General features: G+C 39.5%; 1 protein-coding gene across 3 annotated transcripts in view; it reads left to right on the top strand.

The window, feature by feature from the left end:
- Nucleotides 1-20,346, top strand: part of SEPTIN7 (septin 7) — a 65,914-nt gene that overhangs the window by 8,528 nt on the left and 37,040 nt on the right. For 2 of the 3 annotated variants that reach the window (XM_067291260.1, XM_013948148.2), the window contains exon 1: nt 17,304-17,364. The exons of the other annotated variant lie outside the window; for it this stretch is intronic. In XM_067291260.1, the coding sequence (XP_067147361.1) occupies nt 17,319-17,364 (46 nt within the window). In that variant the 5' untranslated portion in view covers nt 17,304-17,318. Of the gene's footprint in view, nt 1-17,303; nt 17,365-20,346 lie in introns of those variants that run through there. 3 annotated transcript variants of the gene reach the window in all.

Genomic DNA, 20,346 nt, shown 5'->3' with positions numbered 1-20,346 from the left:
GTTGAACTTTTGAGCATGACTGCTGACAAGTTAGACATCATACCATATCCTTCTCTGGATTTTTTTTTTATTTTTATTTAAGGGAATGAGTATGTTCTTAGAACCTTTTTGCTTAGTTTTGGTTTCCTTTTATAATAATAAACCCACAGAACCACAGAACTGTTGAGGTTGGAAGGGACCTCTGGAGATCATCTAGTCCAACCCCCCTGCTCAAGCAGGGTCACCTAGAGCACATTGCACAGGATTGCATCCAGGCGCGTTTTGAATATCTCCAGAGAAGGAGACTCCACAACCTCTCTGGGCAGCCTGTTCCAGTGCGCTGTCACCCTCACAGTGAAAAAGTTTTTCCTCATGTTCAGATGGAAGTGTCTGTGTTTCAGTTTGTGCCCGTTGCCTCGCGTCCTGTCACTGGGCACCACTGGAAAGAGTCTGGCTCCATCCTCTCGACACCCTCCCTTCAGATACTTGTACACATTGATAAGATCTCCTCTCAGCCTTCTCTTCTCCAAGCTGAACAGGCCCAGCTGTCTCAGCCTTTCCTCAGAAGAGAGATGTTCCAGTCCCCTAATCATCTTAGTAGCCCTTTGCTGGACTTGCTCCAGTAGTGCCACATCCCTCTTGTACTGGGGAGCCCAGAACTGGATGCAGTACTCCAGATGTGGCCTCACCAGGGCTGAGTAGAGGGGGAGGATCACCTCCCTCGACCTGCTGGCAACACTCTTCCAGAGGCACCCCAGGATACCATTGGCCTTCTTGGCCACAAGGGCACACTGCTGCCTCATGCTTAACTTGGTGTCCACCAGCACTCCCAGGTCCTTCTCAGCAGAGCTGCTTTCCAGCAGGTCAACCCCCAACCTGTCCTGGTGCATGCGGTTATTCCTCCCTAGGTGCAGGACCCTGCACTTGCCTTTGTTGAACTTCATGAGGTTCCTCTCTGCCCACCTCTCCAGCCTGTCCAGGTCTCTCTGAATGGCAGCACAGCCCTCTGGTGCATCGGCCACTCCTCCCAGTTTTGTATCATCAGCAAACTTGCTGAGGGTGCACTCTGTCCCTTCATCCAGGTCATTGATGAAGAAGTTGAACAAGACTGGACCCAGTACTGACCCTTGGAGGACACCGCTAGCTACAGGCCTCCAACTAGATTCTGTGCCGCTGATCGCAACCCTCTGAGCTCTGCCATTCAGCCAGTTCTCAATCCACCTCACTGTGCACTCATCTATCCCATACTTCCTGAGCTGGTCTATGAGGATGTTATGGGAGACAGTGTCAAAAGCCTTGCTGAAGTCAAGGTAGACAACATCCGCTGCTCTCCCCTCATCTACCCAGGCAGTCATTCCATCAGAGAAGGCTATCAGATTGGTTAGGCATGATTTCCCCTTGGTGAAGCCATGCTGACTACTCCTGATCACCTTCTTGTCCTCCACATGCTTGGAGATGGCCTCCAGGATGAGCTGCTCCATCACCTTTCCAGGGATGCAGGTGAGGCTGACTGGCCTGTAGTTCCCTGGGTCCTCCTCCTTGCCCTTTTTGAAGACTGGGGTGACATTGGCTTTCTTCCAGTCCTCAGGCACCTCTCCTGTTCTCCATGACCTTTCAAAGATGATGGAGAGTGGCTTAGCAATGACATCTGCCAGCTCCCTCAGCACTCATGGGTGCATCCCATCAGGGCCCATGGATCTGTGGGTGTCAAGTTTGCTTAAATGATCTCTAACCCACTCCTCCTCCACCAAGGGGAAGTCTTCCTTTCTCCAGACTTTCTCTCTTGCCTCCAGGGTCTGGGGTTCCTGAGGGCTGGCCTGACCAGTAAAGACTGAAGCAAAGGCAGCATTCAGTAACTCTGCCTTCTCTGCATCCTTTGTCACCAGGGCACCCACCCCATTCAGCAAAGGGCCCACATTTTCCCTAGTCTTCCTCTCGCTGCTGATGTATTTGAAGAAGCCCTTCTTGCTGTCCTTGACATCTCTCGCCAGATTTAATTCCAAACGGGCCTTAGCCTTCCTCGTCGCATCCCTGCATACTCTGACAATGTTTCTATAATTCTCCCAAGTGGCCTGTCCCCCTTTCCACTTTCTGTATACTTCCTTCTTCTGGTTGAGTTTTGCCAGGAGCTCCTTGCTCATCCATGCAGGTCTCCTGCCTCCTTTGCTTGACTTCCTACTCATAGGGATGCACCGCTCTTGAGCCTGGAGGAGGTGATGTTTGAATATTAACCAGCTCTCTTGAATGGCCCTTCCTTCTAGGGCCCTAACCTATGGGATTCCTCCAAGTATGTCCCTGAAGAGGCCAAAGTTTGCTCTCCTCAAGTCCAGGGTTGCGATCCTACTTAGTGCCCTGCTGCCTCCTCCCAGGATCCTGAACTCCACCATCTCATGGTCACTGCAGCCAAGGCTGCCCCCGACCTTCACATCTTCCACCAGTCCTTCTTTGTTTGTTAGTACGAGGTCCAGCAGCACACCTCTCCTTGTTGGCTCCTCCACCACCTGTGTCAAGAAGTTGTCACCAATGCTCTGCAGGAACCTCTGGGACTGTTTGTGCCTAGCTGTGTTGTCTTTCCAGCAGATACCAGGGTGGTTGAAGTCCCCCATGAGAACCAGGGCCTGGGATCATGAGGCTACTTCCAGCTGTCTGTAGAAGGCCTCATCGACTTCCTCATCCTGATCAGGTGGCCTGTAGTAAACACCCACAACAGTGTCACCTCTGTTAGCCTGCCCTTTAATCCTTACCCATAAGCTCTCGACTCGCTCTTCATCCACCCCTAGGCACAGCTCAATACATTCCAGAAAGCTTTTTCCTCATCTGCATTCTGCGATGTTATAGTCTGTTTTTTCCAGTCGTTTACCATAATATAGTACTTAAGGCAGAGTATTTAGATTTATTAGTGATCGGGGGGTGGGGGGAAGGGGGCAGGAAGGAAGGCTGTTGAAGTTGACTGTTTCATCAAATTAGTTTTTCTGTTTGGATTGTTGTCATCCCCTACTTCCCATCGCAACTTTTCACTATATGTAGCTTTGTTACAAATATCCGGAGTACAAATGTAAGAACTCTTGAACTCTATCTTGAAATGCTGCTACCTTTCTGACAAGATGTATATATAAACTGTATTAAATATGTAATGATGTCATTCAACACAGTTCCTTCTTTCTACTAAGCTAGAAGAAAGAGGTGTTTTGGAAGGTCCTGACTTCCTGATTTCACAAGCAATTTTGGTTTTGTATCTTTGAAGTTTGAGTTTCCTTCTTGATAAGTCTTTGAGCCGGAAATTATGCTGACAACTTCTAACAAAACTGCCAGTGGGTCAAAGCTGATGCAGTGTGTATCATCCAGGTACCTCTGGTAATGAAACTTCTGCTGTGAAGACTAAACAAGTGCTTTCCATGGGCCTTCTCCAGAAGGGTGGAAATAGTCTGTGGTTTAAGTGACTTAAGCTACTGGGCTTCCTCAGAATGAGAAGCAGCACAACTGAAGGATAGAAATAAACAAAATGGGGGCAAGGGCAGCGAGTCCGTTATAAAGAGTGTCTGCTTGTGGTGTTTTGCTTCTAGGGCCACGTGGAACAGTGCTGCTTTCTATGGCAGATGTCGGCTTGATTATTTGAAAAGAATCTGAAGCGTTCCCAGATGACCTCTCTAGTTATGAACTGCGGTGTTTATTCAGATCATAATTTTGCAATCTAAAGTCATTGCATGTTAAATTGTATTTTAAATTTATGGGCTGTTTTGCTTTACCCTGAATTTTGGGCACTTTTTCTATTGCTAGGTTTAGTCACTTAAACTGGTAAATCTGTGGTCTAAAGGCAGTTCTTGGAATGTCTGTGGAGCAATTTCCAGAAGAGGCTAACAAGTATCATTTTAAAATGAAAAACTGCAAAACAAACCACTGCTGAAAAATGTAATTATCACATAAGCAGTTGGTGACACTTGATAACCTAGAATGGCATGGAGTTAAGCAACAAATAAGTGAATGGAAAAGTTATACACATGCATTGATAGTATTGCTGCCTTGATCCACATTGCCTTTGTTTTCAAGACAGAAATAATATGCTTTGTATTCAAAACCATACCAGTGCTTTTCTGAAACACTGATTTTGTTTAAACTATCATCGGATGAAACTTAAGTGGGATCTGGCTCATATGTTCTAAACATTTTTAAAGAATGTAATAAGCCTTTTCAAGTCAAAGGGGTGTAAGGGAGCAACTGTCTTGCTTCATGTTCATCTGAAAGAGCAGTTGTGTTTAGGGCTAGTATTTTTTTCTTGGGATCACACTTGATACTGAAGTTTTCTCAAAGGTCTTTCATGTATTACCTATGGCTATGTAATATCTGTGGGAACAATATAGGGAAAAGAGCAGGGAAAGAGCAAAATCTTGAGTTTGTGCACTATGGCAATTCACTTTTCTGTAGGTTATTTTAATACTGTATGCCACTGTTCGGAAAGTCAATGGTCAAATCCGTTAACTGTCCTACCGGTCATAGTCTAGTGCTTACATAAGTATGGTATAGAGCATATTTTGTCCAAAGCATGCATGCATTTTACTGAATGTGTTAATGTATACTGCTGTCTGGTATGTGTTACATTCTTGAACTTCTGATGCAACACAGGTTCTCCAGTCTAGTTAGAAACATTTGCCAAATATTTTTAATGTCAGATCAATTTGTGAGGCTTACTTTGTAGTCCAACCAGTTCCAGGGACAGACAGATATAACCTAGGTATCCATCCTATGCATAAGATACTGCATAGGAGTCTTTACCATTCAGCTTTTACATTTTACCATTTAGGCTTTTTTATATTGTCTCAAAAAATAATGAACTAAAAAATGCTTTTATACCATCTGAACCAAAAGTAGATTTTGGGAACACAGCAGAAGTTGTTCATGGTTTGAAAGGACTCTGAAATCTTTATGAATCTAAAACCCTTTAGAGTTTTTCTCTGGCTAAATTTGTATCCTGACATGCTTTGAGGTAGCTAATCAGGTAATGTTAGGCCATTTTTCTTAGCGATTGATTTTTACTGGTTGCAGTTCTTTGGTTCAGCTTCTCATTAACCATTTTACTAGAATTATTTTTTTTAACTAAAGATTAAATAGGATTGTTTCAGATGGAAGCTAGAGTTCAATTAAATTGCACCTAATGGCAGTTCTTATTTCAATGGCACTAATTTGGATATGTTAAATGAGAAGAACTTTATCAATGTGTGTCTTTTTTAATACACTTTAACATTAAAGAAAAGATTTTACAGTTAATGAGTAAAATTGATTATCTTGTTCCTTTAGCATTTTTGAACTGGTATGTTATTGAATCCATTTTTATGCCATTGGAAATCAGTGCAAGAAAGGTTTCCTCATAACTAGTAAGTAAAATGAGCTGATGGTAGATAGAGAGAAACCCTTCCCTGTATTCAAATAACATTATGTTTGTCAACATTGCTTATTTAATAGTCTCCTTTAAATGGCTGCTGTCTGCTTAAAAAAAAATAAGTTTCATGAATGTCGAATAGGATTCATTTAAAAAAAAAAAAAAGAAAGAAAAAATTAAAAAGAAAGCTGCTTGCTAACTGTCCACTATTGACAGCTAGACCTTTGCAGGTATACTAGAAGTGAGCTTGTAGTTTCTGGGAAAAATGTTACGTATTCTAAAATGCTCTTTTTAGTTTTTTTCATGTAGACATATGCACAGCACCAACTATCTACCTGTTTTTGATCATGTTTGAGACTAGCTTTTAGCAAATACTAAGAGCTTGAGAGCCTCCAGCACTTTAAACTCTGTGGAAAAGATAGGAAATTACTCTGACACAGTTAGAAATACTGCAGACTGTGGAGTCTTTTATAGGGTTGGATGTACATGCTAAATTTAGACTGGTTGTGATTGCTATATATTTTCTTCTGTGAATTTTGCAATGAAATGTCTAGTTTTGAAAATGTGTTCTTTCATGTGAGATTTTTGATGTATTTGCTAGCATTTACAGCATTTTTCATATGACCTAAATGCTTCAATAAGTGTTACCAATTTATTCTTATATTTGTTATGAAGATGCTTGAATACACAGCTTCTCTTGCTTCCAGTGAACTGCAGGCTCAGTTTTCTGTGTAAGATTTTTTTTTCTTTTTTCTTTTGGCTTTTTATATGAATCCAGATATTGTCATGGCTGAAGCTTTATGTTAGTCTTTGTTACCTACAGAACAAAAGGATTTCAAAAATTCAGCTGGCTTTTTCTTGATACAGTGTGAAGCTCTTAAGTGAGATTGCTTAAAAAATAGCATAAATAAGCAATTGTGAAATGTTGTCTGGTTAAGATAACAATACTATAACTATAAGAACTATCTTTGTTTCTGTACATGTTTATGTTTGTCTTTTTTTCTTAGCTTATGCCTTGACTATGTTAATAATGCCCCAGAGAATGGAAGCGTGAGGGCCCTATCCTCACATGCATTTGTGTGTGTTTTGTTCAAGATGCTGTGTCATAGCACTAGTGTTGAGTGTATTTAACATCATTTCTTGCCCTGTAAATTGTAGAGATCTTGTTTCTGATGTCTCTGGCTTTTGTGTTGATGTGCTTTGGACCCTTTCCAGAAGACTTTCTATTACTCACTGTTCAGAAACACCTTTAGCTCTTTCCACGTGTTCTGACAAAGTGACTGCATATGTCAGAACGTATGTATAGTTTCAAATTTATCTGCCTCTAGCAGTGAGCAAAGGCTAAAGGTCTTGAAGCTGTTCTGGATGAAAGTAAGGACCTAGTATGCTTGGTGTTAAGGTGAGAATGTACTGGAAGGGAAGGTGAAACCGGAAGACAAAGGTAACTTGTTTTACTACTTAATTTTGAAATAGTATAGTCAGTTTGGATTTGTAAAAATAATTAGTAAATGACTTCATATGGATAAGAAGATTCAAAAAAAAGAATCGACTGGGACACGTATTCCAGCCATGTGTTGCCCTCTCAGTGAGAGTTGCACAATTTGGTTGATTTAGTGCTGAGTGCAGCTGAGGAAGTGGAAGCCTTTGGCTGGCTTGTGATATGGCAAAATGGGACAGCAAGGAGCTGTGGCTCATGGGGAAGAAACTCTGTTAGATCTGCTAACGAAGGACAATTTCTGTTCAATCTCTTGCAATCTGCCACAAGAGGTTCTCAGACAGCACCCCACTTACCACCAGGATTTCTGTACTTTCAAATTTCCTGAATATCAAAGCTATTTGTGACCTTTCTTTGAGTGGACTGAAGTCCTTGCAAATAAGGGACAAGACGCACTGGAATCATGCAGTTGAGTGAAGTAATGGTATGCAATATTTCCTTAGAAGATCAGGATAAATCTTTTGCTACTTAACAGTTTATTACAAAGCAGATCTGTTATGGGAGATTGTCTGACTGTCCTGAGTCTGTAAGTACTGTGCCTAGGACATTGCACATAGATGCCTTTTTGAGGATAAGTTCAGTTGCTGATGTTCTACTTAAGCTTTTGGAATTGATCTGAATATTGTATCATGGATGCCTTTTTATAAGCCTATATTCTTGTTCTTAATTCTTTGATTAGAGGTTTCTCTTTTTCTGTCCTACATGTTAGCTCACTGGGTGTTTTCCTCTTGAAGGTTTAAATGTTTTTTGGTCCCACCCTTTCTTTAGTCAAAGTATTGCTATATAAATTCCATAATCTTCTGGGTAGCTCTTTTTTCTGGCTTGTCTTATGTGACTCATATCTAACGCAGACTGGCACCTTAAAGGGTAAGTACAAAATTAGTACTTGCAGAGGCATGATACTCCATCCACTCTAAATCATGCCATGGATGAACTGAATATTGTCATTCTGCAGGGTGGGTGGGGTTTTTTTCCTCTTTTTTCCTCCTTGTGGCTTGTTGAGAAGCTGGGACAGTTTTCTGACTTGAAGAAAAGGGTATTTGACATAACAGATAAATCTGAAGTCTCTGTTTAAAACAATAGATCATAGTATATTAACCGTGTCCAGAACAGCAGAGCATACTCTTTCTTTTCAGACCCCAGTATTGCTGGGTATTGCTGAATACTGGGATGTAATACTGAAGTAATTCCCAAGCTCTTTGCCTTGTTCAGCTACTTTGAGAGACTTAATGTAACTCTAGAGTTATAGAGCCCTTCAATATATGAAAATAGTTTGTACTCTTTCCTAAACAAAACCTAGATATGAAAATTATGGTTGTATGTATTGGCAATTTTTGTAAATATCTTGCAAAGTAACAAGGAAAGCTTTGAATACTTAAAAAAACAAACAAACAAAAAAACCCCAACAAAGTACAAGGTTCACTAAAATGCAGTAAAATATTACCTTTTTTACTTGCATTTAAGTTTTGTTGTATTATGCTGCTTTTGAAAGGTTGTGTTTTTTGAAGGTTTGGGGGTTTTTTGGTTGTGTTTTACTGTCTGTGTATTCTGTTTTGGCAGTATGTGATTTTATGCATTGTAACTGACTTAACTACTCAAACTTGTTGAAATTATTCTGGCCTGCCCTTCGGAACAGACTTAATATCTCAGTTCTAAGCCTGCTAATTAGTAGTTGTCATTGGTCATACACAAATAGTATTTAGTTCTGATTTATGCTGTGAATAGTATGGATTACTAGAGCTTTCTGACTTGCTATGTGAATATTTTTCTTGGCACTTTTTGTTTGAGGATTTATGAAATGTAGTGTTTGTTTAACATTAATACTGCTCTGTTAAATTCACTGAAGTTCTAAAATAGTATTTGGTCTGTGCTTTGGGTTGAATAGTGATTTTTAGAAAGAAGCAAGTAAAAGTAAAAGATAAGGACAATTTTAAACCCACATTAGTGACTTTTTTAATACTACTGACATTTATAATTTCACATAAAACTTGTATACAAAAAGATTCTCAAATACGTTGACTTCTTATGATGTCTTATGATACGAGATCTTGTGGCACATAATGATGCGTGACAGATACGAGTGTTTGCTACTCACTGGGCCATCCTTCCTGTTCAGAGGTGTGAGGACAGAGACTGCATAAGTTTCCTCCCCTATGATACAAAAGTGCTAAATGCATTTTCTTGGCAAGTATAAATGTATGTCTTACAAAGTAGCACTCAGAATAGTCTTGCCGTTTTCTGCAGCTTGTTGCTGCCTGGTTTAATGGGCTAATGTTAGAATTGTAAATAAAATGTATTCAGTGGATTATGATATCTCTGAGATTTGAGAGTAGGAGTGTGGTTACAGAATTGCATAGTTTTACATAGACTGTTTCAGGTTTGTTTTCTTGGGCAGGATTCATGAATAGAAGCTTAAGAGAACTAATTTCTTGTCCGTGTTTGATAGTGGACTCAAATGGTTGCTCCTGGTGTGTGTGTGTGTGTGTGTATATATATATATATATATTTTTTTTTTTTTTTCTCCTCAACTTAAAAGGCACCATCATCATTGGAATGTTTCAGCTTTGACTCTGTGTGGGGAAGCATCTCTGCTCTTCTGCATGAATCTTGCTGCCTTTGCTGGCTGGCCACCACCTGATTTTGGTGGGGTGGCTCTCAACTCATGAGGGCTGCCTCAGCTGAGGGGAGTAGGGACCAGGAAGCACTGCTCTGCTGTAGCTGGAACAGTGCTGCTGCGCTTGAAAGGAGAAGGAGTAAACAGACCAACAGAGAGGCTCTGTGTAAGGAAATTGGAGTCCAGAAGCAATTAATACAAATGCATATGAAATATGGCATGGGGGGGGGGGAAACTGTTATGGGTGTGTTCCTCTCTTGGTTGTATTAGTGATTACTAATTTAAAAGCTTACTTCACTCCCATCCCTTGGTGTGGGAAGAGAGACCCTTATGTTTTGAGGAGAACGGAAATTTATGGTTCAGTCCACAAAGGAAGCAAAGGCCTACCTGTATGGTTGGATCTTCTATCTACGAAAAATATTTTAGATAACTAAGGCCAGGGGTGATCATGCAAGAGACAGTGGAGAAGTATTCTTTGTTCAGATTTTAAGATTAGCACTTTTATATCTTAACTCGGAATTACAGATGTGTGTAAAGCATCAGTGCTGTTTTGTCCTGTACCTTTTGTCTGGCATCAGAAAACTTGTTCTTCCTCCTTATGGGTGGAAGACTGTGATCATGCTGCCTGTTGTCAATCACCTTTTGAGACCTCTTGTTTGATTTCAAGTGGTGTCAAAGATTAAAAATCTCAAATAATTATCCAGACACTGTTTTTACAGAACTTAAATAGGGTTATTTGACTTTCTCTCACTGGGGACAAATAAGCTTTTGTATTTTACAATTGGTGTCATTTGGCTGATTAGTTAGCACAAGTATTACTGGCTACCAGGTGACACTTGTGGTTCTGGTCTGGCCAAATCTCATGTTATATGGCTACGTCTACAGTGGAGTTTTAGTTCAGATCTTAACTTCATTTTTGAAGTGAATCTCCATATTGTTCCTGTTTACTGTGCTTTCATTCACATCACGGGGCAGTCTTGCAGCATGTCAACCAGATTTCTTTCAGATAAAACTAAACCAGAAGATACTGTCTGTGAACGCATCTAGTAGATTCCAACTGCCAATGGGCATTCAGTCTGTCTGGTTTGAAGTGTACATAGAAGGCCATTTTTTGAGGAAGAGAAGAGTGAGGCAAGAGGGATGAAAGAGGAACTGAGGTAATTGCCTGGGAGGAAGCGACAGACGCTGGTATCTAGAAAACCAAACTTGGTTCTGCTGGTTGTGGAGCAAATGGTACAATAACAATATACAAAACTTCTAAACATTTTTATAAGTATATACTTGCAGTAAAGCCCATATTAACTCTTTACAAATGAAGACAAATTTCTGAGCTTAGCCAGTAAAAGCATAAACTTGACCTTAGGTGTTGTCTGATTGTGTTTGGTTCCTGTAAAACAACTTTTTTATTCAAATTTTGCAGTGTTTGGCTTTTCTTGTGCTTAGGAAGCAGTTTGTTTTTCTGTTAAGTGATGATGAATTCTGTAAAAAGAGAAAAAGAAGTAGGTTTCTACTAGGAAATTTTAGAAGCCTGTGTATTTTGTGTAGAAACTCTGAAAATCCACAAAAGCACATTGCAAATTTGACGTGCAGGCTGTAAGCTCTAACTTAACCATTTCAAGTAAAATGCATTTTAATATTATTCCATAATGTTAACGTCTTATTCTTCATTTTCCAAAGCAGGAGTTTGTGGGGTGGAGAGGAGGAGAATTAGAGGCATAAGTAAGCATTCTTAAAAAGTTATTCTGGATAGTTTTTTGTCTACTGTATTGTAGTTGGCTGTTTGAGCCTCTCTGTATCATTGACATCAAGATAAGGGTTATTGGTTCACTGCTCTTTCAGAGATAGTATTGTCAACTGATGCTCTTCTGGAGCTTTTAGGTCTATAGCACTGCTTTGTGCGCAGACCTGGCTTGATGCAACTTAATGTTGAGTGCTGAAGACAGGGCAGTAAAAGGTGGATTGGTTGCAGGCTAGGGGGGTGAGGGGGTCGTTTGGGGTTTAGTGGTTTCAGGCCTCTCCCTGCCCAGTGAAATTAACTGAAGGAAAAAATACTCTATAGCCCAAATAGGCTGCTTTCTGTCACTTCATGTAATTTTGCATAAGCCTCATTAAATTGAACTAGCCAGAATAGTTCTGAGCACTTTTACTGATAGATTGCTTTGTCAGCTGATGCAAACTTGGCACTGGTAAGAGCTTCAAACTTGCTGATCTTAACGCTGTAAATGTGTAGCCTTAATGTTTAGCACAGAAAGATAACAAGCCTTCAGCAGATCCCCAAGGGCTAGGTTTGCTTTTCCTAATGAAGAAGTTGGCAAGTAATTCTTTCTACTCTTTCATGGATAGTGGGCTTTTAATGATTTTCTTCCCTGAAGGTTCCTGTTCATGACATTTGAAGATGGCCAGTTAAGCATAAAAAAAGTATGCAGGAAGGTATGGTATATCTGTAGTAGACTTGAAATTGTTCAAAATGCGTACTGAGCAAAGGCCGAGAGAGAGAGAGAGAGTTATAATGATCTTTAAGAAAAGATCCTAACAGAAAAATGAAAGGGGTGAAAATCTCTTTAAAATTTGGTCAGTAAGAAAGATGTGACCACATTTTTTTTGTGTGCTTCTGCACAAATGCTGTGGAACTGACATGACTTTGAACACATTCGGCCTGATTTGAAATATCAAATTTAATGAGAGTTTCGTGCATCTGTTATCGGAGGCACTGTAGCTGAAAAGGTCCTTTGTATTTCTTCCAGTGCTGCAGCTATTACTGTTGTCTAACTGCCTTAAAGATGTGAATGTAGCTCTTTATGGACTATTTATATTTCTGAATGCTTCTAGGTAAAACTTCAGTTAAAAACAACAACAAAAAAATCTACCTTTACTTTGGGACTGGAAGAAGCCACCCAGGTCACTGTGTAGTCTTTCTCACTTTGTAGGCAGTTTCATGGTAACTAGCCCTTTTTTTTTTTTTTTAATTGTTGCAGTGAAGTTTTCAAATTAAAACAAACACAGAGCTTTTTGTGGGAGATTTTTTTTCTTTATCTGCTCTTTACCAAGTAGAAGTGGTATGAGGACTTCAGGAGTGACAGGTTAAAATTGATTATTTTTAAAGAGGTGTTTTAACTCAGATCTTTAATTGACTACTCTTTAAATGAATCCCTTTCAGAAGTGCAGATGGGCACATTTTAGGAAATGTTTTGATCCAGAAATGTGTCAACTTTGCTTAGGTTTTCAGGTGTGTATTAAGCAGTGGAAATGACACAGTTTAGGATCATGATGGGGGGAAGGGAAAGCCCTCAAATCCAAGAAGAGACAAGAGAATCTATCTTCTGCTCTTCATGGCAGGAGGGTGCTTCTTTTCCAATAACTAGAATGTTATCTAATGGAGAAGGAGCCCTCTCCCCCTGCCCCTTCCCCCCCCACTTTTCTATATAGTCAAAAGAAAAAGAACAGCACTCTGGTAGGGATTGCAGTGCTGCCTAGCAGACTGAGGGGAAATGGGATATTGTGGAGTACAACTCTGGTAGGAAAAGTGGCAAGATATTTCCAATTATGAACAAATCTATTGCCACTTCAGTACCTGAACTATCTCTGGAGCAATTTAGGCCCATAATTTAAATTAAATATTATTAGAAGGAGTGGGTTTTTTTGTTTTTTTTTTGTTGTTTTTTTAACTTTCATAGAAATTTGGAAGGAAAGATGCTGTTTTGGAGAGTGATAGCGATAACTTTGATCTTATTTTCCAGTATAGGTGAGTTTAGATCAAACTCTAAAAAAATAGTTTAGCCTGAAATACATAATGTAAAGAGGATGTATGTTGCAATTGTTTATGGTGAGTTTATTTTTGGGAGGCATGTTCTAGAGAGGGCAGGGGGCTTATTGATCTATTTTATAATGCAACTCTGCAGCTGAGAGACAAATATTTTTTGTTGAAATCTGAATTTTGCCTGAAACCATTTTCCATAGCATTCTTATTGATTTTTCTGTGGGACAATTTAACTTCAATATAATTACATGCTGAGGTGACTAGTACTGCTTTCCTATGTGATATCCAGTTTAAATTCTGTTCACTTGTCTGTCCTTGTTTTCCCTCTTACTGGTCTGTTCATGTTTTCAGTGTTGAGATGTTCCATTCAGAAGCAGTATAAATTGGGGCTGTCCCACATATCTCTGTTATTTTCAGATACAGCCAATTTTTTTATTCAAACTTCCTTGTGCTTTTTTAGAAGCTTTTCCAACTATGCCTTCTCCCAATCCTCTCCACTACCCCCAGCCCTGAACCCAATTATTTTTTGTTGATTCTGGTGTATGCCTGTGTGCTGATTTACCTTTTGATGAGTATTCATGTTTAAGACATCTTATAGTGCAACATGGCTGCTTACTCTGATTTCTTACTTTTCATTGCCTTTCTCTTGTCTTACTTCATTGGGGCCTTCATTTTGGTGATCTTGACTTGGCTGTTATCTTGCCTTTAGTACTTTTGAGAACTGAGTTCCAGATTACAGTACAGATATTCAGATACAAAAATTTGCCTTAATTTTTTTCCTTGTGGTAAGTTAGAACAATAACTCACTTTTCTAAAATTGTAAAAGTTTTCATTATACAAGGATACTGACTGCAATAACTTGTTTTAGTCATAGCACTTCAACACAGCTAGGAAGAATCCAGAACTGTATCTTTGTTTTCAGATTTATTAGAATTTATTAGAATTGCAGTTCCTTACCTCGTCTGGTTGCTTTTTTCATATGGATACTAGAGGATTTTTTGGACATGGCTCTTCTTCCACTAACCAGTCTAATGTGGCAAACTGTCTTTTCCTAGTCCTCTTTTGATCATTTTAATGCTGGTAGGTCTGTAATGTGACTAGCATGAAGTCCACTGGAAAATAACTAGAGCTTCTGTCTCCAAGATCACTGATTCATTTGAGAGATTTTTGCATTGGAACATGGCAAGGACAATTAACATTGCCAACCTTAATGGATAAAAAACTGTACAGAAAAACACTTTTTAATGTGGTATTACAGTCAGGATTAAACTTGTTTATTCCAAGGTTTCTGGTTTTGTTTTTTCTAGCCCTTCAGTAATTACACATCTTCAAAAACTGTAAAATTTAAATGAATATTTTCATTTTGGTACTGTGCACTTGTCACCTTTTTTTCCACAGCAAGTTACTGTGACTTTCAGGACAGTGAGGCTTGAGTGCTTTTCATTGCAAAAACCTTGAAGAGTGTTGGGGGTTTTTTTTGTTTTTGTTTGTTTGTTTGTTTGTTTAATGAAAAACAGAATAAAGTGAAGGGGAAAAAATAAATTATGCATTCCGCATGTGGTTGTCTTTTGATTGGTTTCTCTATAGAGCTTTTTTTTTCCCCACTCATTCACTTTACAGATACTGGAATTCCCTTTCACACTGTTTCTTAGTATAGTGGGCAACCTTTTGAAGATGCTTGGATGAGAAAGCTCAGTTGACTCAGAGGGTGTCAGTTGCATAAATAAGACTAAAGAAATGATTATCCATAATTTTAAAGTATTTGAAGAGGTAAATTGGCATCAGAGGCATTTATGAAGTGTTGCTGTGGTTTTAATTAGGGAAAAAATGTGATCTAACAATAGTAACTGTTCCCTTAGGCTGTAGCTCAGACTTTAACCTGCTGTCTATGCTGTTCTGAAAGAAATGGTGCTAGGCACAAATTGGATTAGTGTATGAATCCAGCTGGAGAGTTTTCTGGGAGCAACAAGAAAGGTTAGTCTTCAGTCAGGTTGCAGCATGACAAAAGAAGAAACTTGTGTTAGCACAGAGAAAGGGTGGCACAGAAGCCGAGATATCATTTTTTAGTGGCAGTACTGGCTGATATGACTTAGGTTTTTAGTCGGTTGTTGCAGAAACTTGTCAGAATGAACTTCAGTTCTGTTGGATTTACATGCTGGGTTTTGGCCAAAAATCTTCTGCATGTGAATTAGCAACTATATTACAGTGGTTGTAATGAAGAGTCTGTGTTTATTTTGACATACTTGTTTCCTTATAGGAGTTTAAGCCCTCTGTGATTGGAAGAGCAGCTTATCTTATGGAAAACTTCATATTAAAAATACTAAATGAAGCTATGTATAAGTTGGTTCTGTAGGATGTCATTAAAAAATATTCCTAGGTAGGTATTTTAAAATTGTGTTTTGTGGACTCAGTAGCTTGCTGCCTGAAATTTTTGAGAGCTCAAGGGAGAAGGACAAACTGTAGCAACTTAAGTCATGCATCAGATTAGTTGCTGTTAGTGAATGCATAACTCCTATATTTAGGTAACATGCCTTTGAGGTTAACCTCATAAAGTTCAACAAAAAGAAGTGCAAAGACCTGCACCTAGGGAGGAATAACTCCATGTGCCAGTACAGGCTGGAGGCCAACCAGCTCAAGAGCAGGTTTGCAGAGAAGGACCTGGGGGTCCTAGTGGACGACAAGGTGAGCATGAGCCCGCAATGCACCCTTGTGGCAAAGACGACCAATGGTGTCCTGGGCTCCATTAGGAAGAACATTGCCAGCAGGTTGAAGGAGGTGACCCTTCCCCTCTACTCAGCACTGGTGAGGCCACATCTGGAGTGCAGGATCCGGATCTGGGCTCCCAGTACATGAAAGACATGGACCTGCTGGAGCAAATCCAGCAAAGGGCCGCAAAGATGATTAAGGGACTGGAGCACCTTTCACGTGAGACAATGCTGAGAGCTGGGAGTGTTCAGCCTGCAGAAGAGAAGGCTCAGAGGGATCTTATCAATGTGTATAAATATCTGATGAGAGAATGTCAAGACAGTGAGGCCAGACTCTTCTCGGTGGTGCCCAATGACAGGATGAGAGGCACTGGGCACAGACTGAAACACGGGAAGGTCCATCTGAACACAAGGAAACACTTCTTCACTGTGAGGATGATTGAACACTGGAACAGGTTGCTCAGAGAGGTGGTGGAGTCTCTGTCCCTGGGGGTGCTCGGAATCTGGCTGGACACAGTGCTGGACACCTGCTGTAGGTGACCCTGCTTGAGCAAGGGGAGTTGGACCAGATGATATCCAGAGATCCCTTCCAGCCCCAACTATTCTCTGAGAGGACACTTCCAGTTGAAGCATTGTTTGGTGCAGTTGCCTAGTCCAGTGTAGGATGAAGACCGGTCTTTGTTCCTTGTTTTATAAGTAAACTATCAATTTTATAAATAACGTTATTTGGCATAGACACAGTCATGGGTTTAAATCAGTTGTTTAGCACGTGCATTTTAAACTGGAGACATTCTTTGGATATGGGAATCTTATGTGTATGTATTTTCAAGTGACTCTCCAAATCTTCATTAGATGGGTGGCTTTCATATGTTTTAAATTGTAAATAACTGTATTAATCAAATCTGTCTTTCTTTGGACTTGCCACACATCACTAAAGCTTGATTATTATTTTTTAATTTATTTTTTGGGGTGTGGGGGGAAGACTTCAATAATCAAAGGCAAATTTCTGAAGATGGCCTATGGGGAATGGGAGGCTTTTTGCTGTAGAAGAGCAAGATAAGAATTTAACTTTCAACTCAGATTTTGCAGTTCAAATGACTTGAAAATCTATACTACTGCAAAGCTGGTATCCTAATGTTGTCTGGCTGGCTGCTAGAGTATAGAAATTACTGGAATATTTTATGTACTCCTAGTCATACAAAAGCAAACAGCTTCAAAACCCCCAGTGAAACCCAGGGTCTTAGAATAATATGAACATTGAAATAGGAGATTCATTGAGATTTTTGTAATGTTTTATATTATGAAAAAAAGATTAAGGGATTCCGTTACACTGTAGTGGAGGAGAAATAGCAAGTTTTTTCTTTTTTTAGGTCTTGGAGACATTGCTGGCAAAAATGCGGAGTATTTCCAAAGTTGCTAATTTAGAGGAAACTGACTATGGCAAGTATTTGCTCACCACTTTTGTGTCGCATCAGTGCCAGGCATAGCAGAAACCATAGCTGACCACTCAGCAGACATTGAGAGAGAAGAGAGGATGTCAAACTTTCACTAACTTGTCAAGTCAGTGTTTTTTTTTTTTTACGTTGCATTTGACTAAATGATGTAAGAATTTACATGAGAACACACTTTAAAAATGTGTTTTTATTTTCCATTCGTCTAAACTTCTTGTGTTACATCCTCACCTGTGGCGAAGTACAAGCCCATGGACTTCTCTGATTCTGCTTTCTTGGCTCTGGGCTGCATCCTCCCTAGCTGTCAGGAATTTCAAGAGGAATGCTGGTCCGCTTCCCAGATCTGTCTTCCGCACGCATGCTTTGCAAAACATAACCAGCACACTAGACAGATCTGAGGGTATCACCTTATTGTGTGACCTGTCCACTTTCCTTTCAGCTTTCTAAATGTGTGCTCCTGTTGGCTACAAAACAGCTCAGTTTTCCTCTGAATATTTAGTGGAAAACTAAATAGTGGTGGAGGCCAGCTGGAAGCAGTGACTAAGCATTTAAGCAAAATAAATTCTTCTCACCATATTTAAAAAAAAAAAAAGTAATCTTGATGACAGAAGCTTATACCAGCCTGTTTCAGCTTAGTTACACCTTCATTAGAGAAAAATAACTCATTTTATGGACTAGCTTGCTTGTGGAAACAAAAGCATATAACTGCCCCAAGTATTTGAAGTATCAAATTTGTGTATTTTGCCAAGATTGCTTAGAAGTGGTGGCATCATGTCCAGCAGAACACATCTCCGATCACTTTGATCATTGTTTTAGTAAGACCAAACTAAATATTGAGCAGTTCCATTAAAATTCCCTCCCTTTATCCTAACCTGCAGATGGCATTGTCCTAACTTTTCAATCCTTAATGGCCTAAAAGAGTATCGATGAGGTAAATTTGCAGAATCCTGTAAAGGAAGCTATTTGTATCTTCCCTTGCTCCTTGTGCTCATTGAGTGTCTTGTCCTAACATTGTTTCCTGTGTGCCATCTGCAATATGAGATGCTTATGAAGCCATTTAGGGGAGAAGGCACTGAGAGACAAGATGTTGAAAGGATTTTGACCAGCATTAGAAGTCTTCTGAGTCCAGTCCTCTAAGAGACTTTGTGCATTGATTTAATATCAGAACATTCCATCTGGCATATTTCCAGAGCATTCAGCACATATTTCCAGTAATTTTGATTATGTTTGTGCATAACTTACAAGGGAAGCCGCTAACACAGTGTTGAGTAAGTCAGTCTAGGTGCTCTTTGTAGAATTGCACAGAAGACTTTCATTATTTTTGTGTAGATAAAATCTGTTTCCTTCTTGTCCTCTTGAAGTTTCCTTTGATACCATGAGCTATAAACTGTTGCTTGGTTGTATCAGTGCGTTTTTTTTATTTGCTTGTTTGTTTGTTTTTTTAAACAAAACAATTTAACAAAAAAGTTATTGCAAGCATTTCATCTCTGGAGACTGAAGAAACAGTACAGATACCTTCTTTAACATGCTAATCCTGTATAGTATTCATCACTTGTATTCTGCTTAAAAAGAAATATTATAAAGCAACCCAGGCAAAGGAGGAAAGCATGAAGTATATTAGGCAGGGTGGTATTCAGTCTCCAGAGATGAAGTGCTTGCAATAACATTTTTGTTAGTATTTCTCAGCAGCAGTTACAGTGGCGTTTTTTTCCCCAAGTAATGAAAGATCTTAATGTTACTCTAATGTGATCTGTAGACTAATACACCTTTAGTTCTTGAGTTAGCAGATGTTAGAAATTACTGGAAGGTATTTCTAGTCTATACAATTAGTCATCAATAGTAATGTACAGATGATAATTTAATATCCCCCTCGCTGTTTTTTTTTTCTGAATTCATATTATTGGGGGATTTAATTGATTATACCCAATGCTGTGTATCTTTCCAGAGAACAAGTCTAACTCTGCAGCTTTATCTCTAGATGCATGGTTCTTCCAGCCCAAGAAATAATGTTCTCAGGTGTATGCTTTCTTAGCCTTAAAGACAGCAATCCTCCTTTAGTGTCTTTCACATCTCCCCCCTGCCCCTGTTTTTTTTTTTTATTTTTAGACCAAATTTTATTTTATTTTTTGTGAAGGCTCTTTATTTTGCTTTATATTTGCCTTTAAAGTCTGTGGAAATCCAAGGTGCGTGCTGGCTATGGGATTTATCCAGAGAAGACTGTTATCATGGAGCTCTGCATTTCTACATTTTCAATCTAATCCCTCAGCCTAGTTATTTCACAAATCAGTTATGTGTTCGGGTTTTCCACGTAGGTCAGTTTTGATGACTTTTTGTTGTTTGCTTTATATTTGCAACCGCATTGCAGCGTGACTACGGCTTGCTTAGCCATAGGAACTAGTTTTCTTTCAACTAGCAAAGAAAACAAAGCCAGGTAAGGTTTGCAGTCCAGGCCTGCCAGACACTAATCATGTGCCTGCAATTCTATGTGAACTTGGAAACTGAAGCCCAGGCTGTCACTTCTTAGCTATTGCTGGTACTAGATTTGGGTGGACCAAACGTGTGTGTGGGGGGGATTATCTGCAGTCATGTTGAAGAATTCAGTGAAGAGAAATTTGTGATTTTTTTTACTTCCTTGATTTTGGTACACTAGAACTTCTCTGTGCTGAAAACTTGCTTCCTTTGCCTCATGTTCAATTAATTATCTTATCCTTGTTAAATGTCTACTTTGCAGACATGCTGTTTATCAGGATCAAAGCTTATATAGGTATTAGAGCAAAAGTGACTCTTTTTCTTAGTGAAGTGCCATAGACTTTCTGACTTTATGAATTGTCAGTGCTTCTTTTCTTGCAGAAAAGAGGTCTGGTTTTACATGTAGATTTTATATTTAGCCCCTCCTTTCTTTAGAAGCCTGTAGATTTGACTTGCCTCATCTGTCTAGTGTTGACTTTCCCTCCTTATCCCACCCTTAAAC

The sequence above is a fragment of the Apteryx mantelli genome, chromosome 2, assembly GCF_036417845.1.
Source record: "Apteryx mantelli isolate bAptMan1 chromosome 2, bAptMan1.hap1, whole genome shotgun sequence".
Lineage (NCBI taxonomy): Eukaryota > Metazoa > Chordata > Aves > Apterygiformes > Apterygidae > Apteryx > Apteryx mantelli.
The sequence above is the reverse complement of the archived record's forward strand: the minus strand, read 5'-3'. Positions and strand labels throughout refer to the sequence as shown.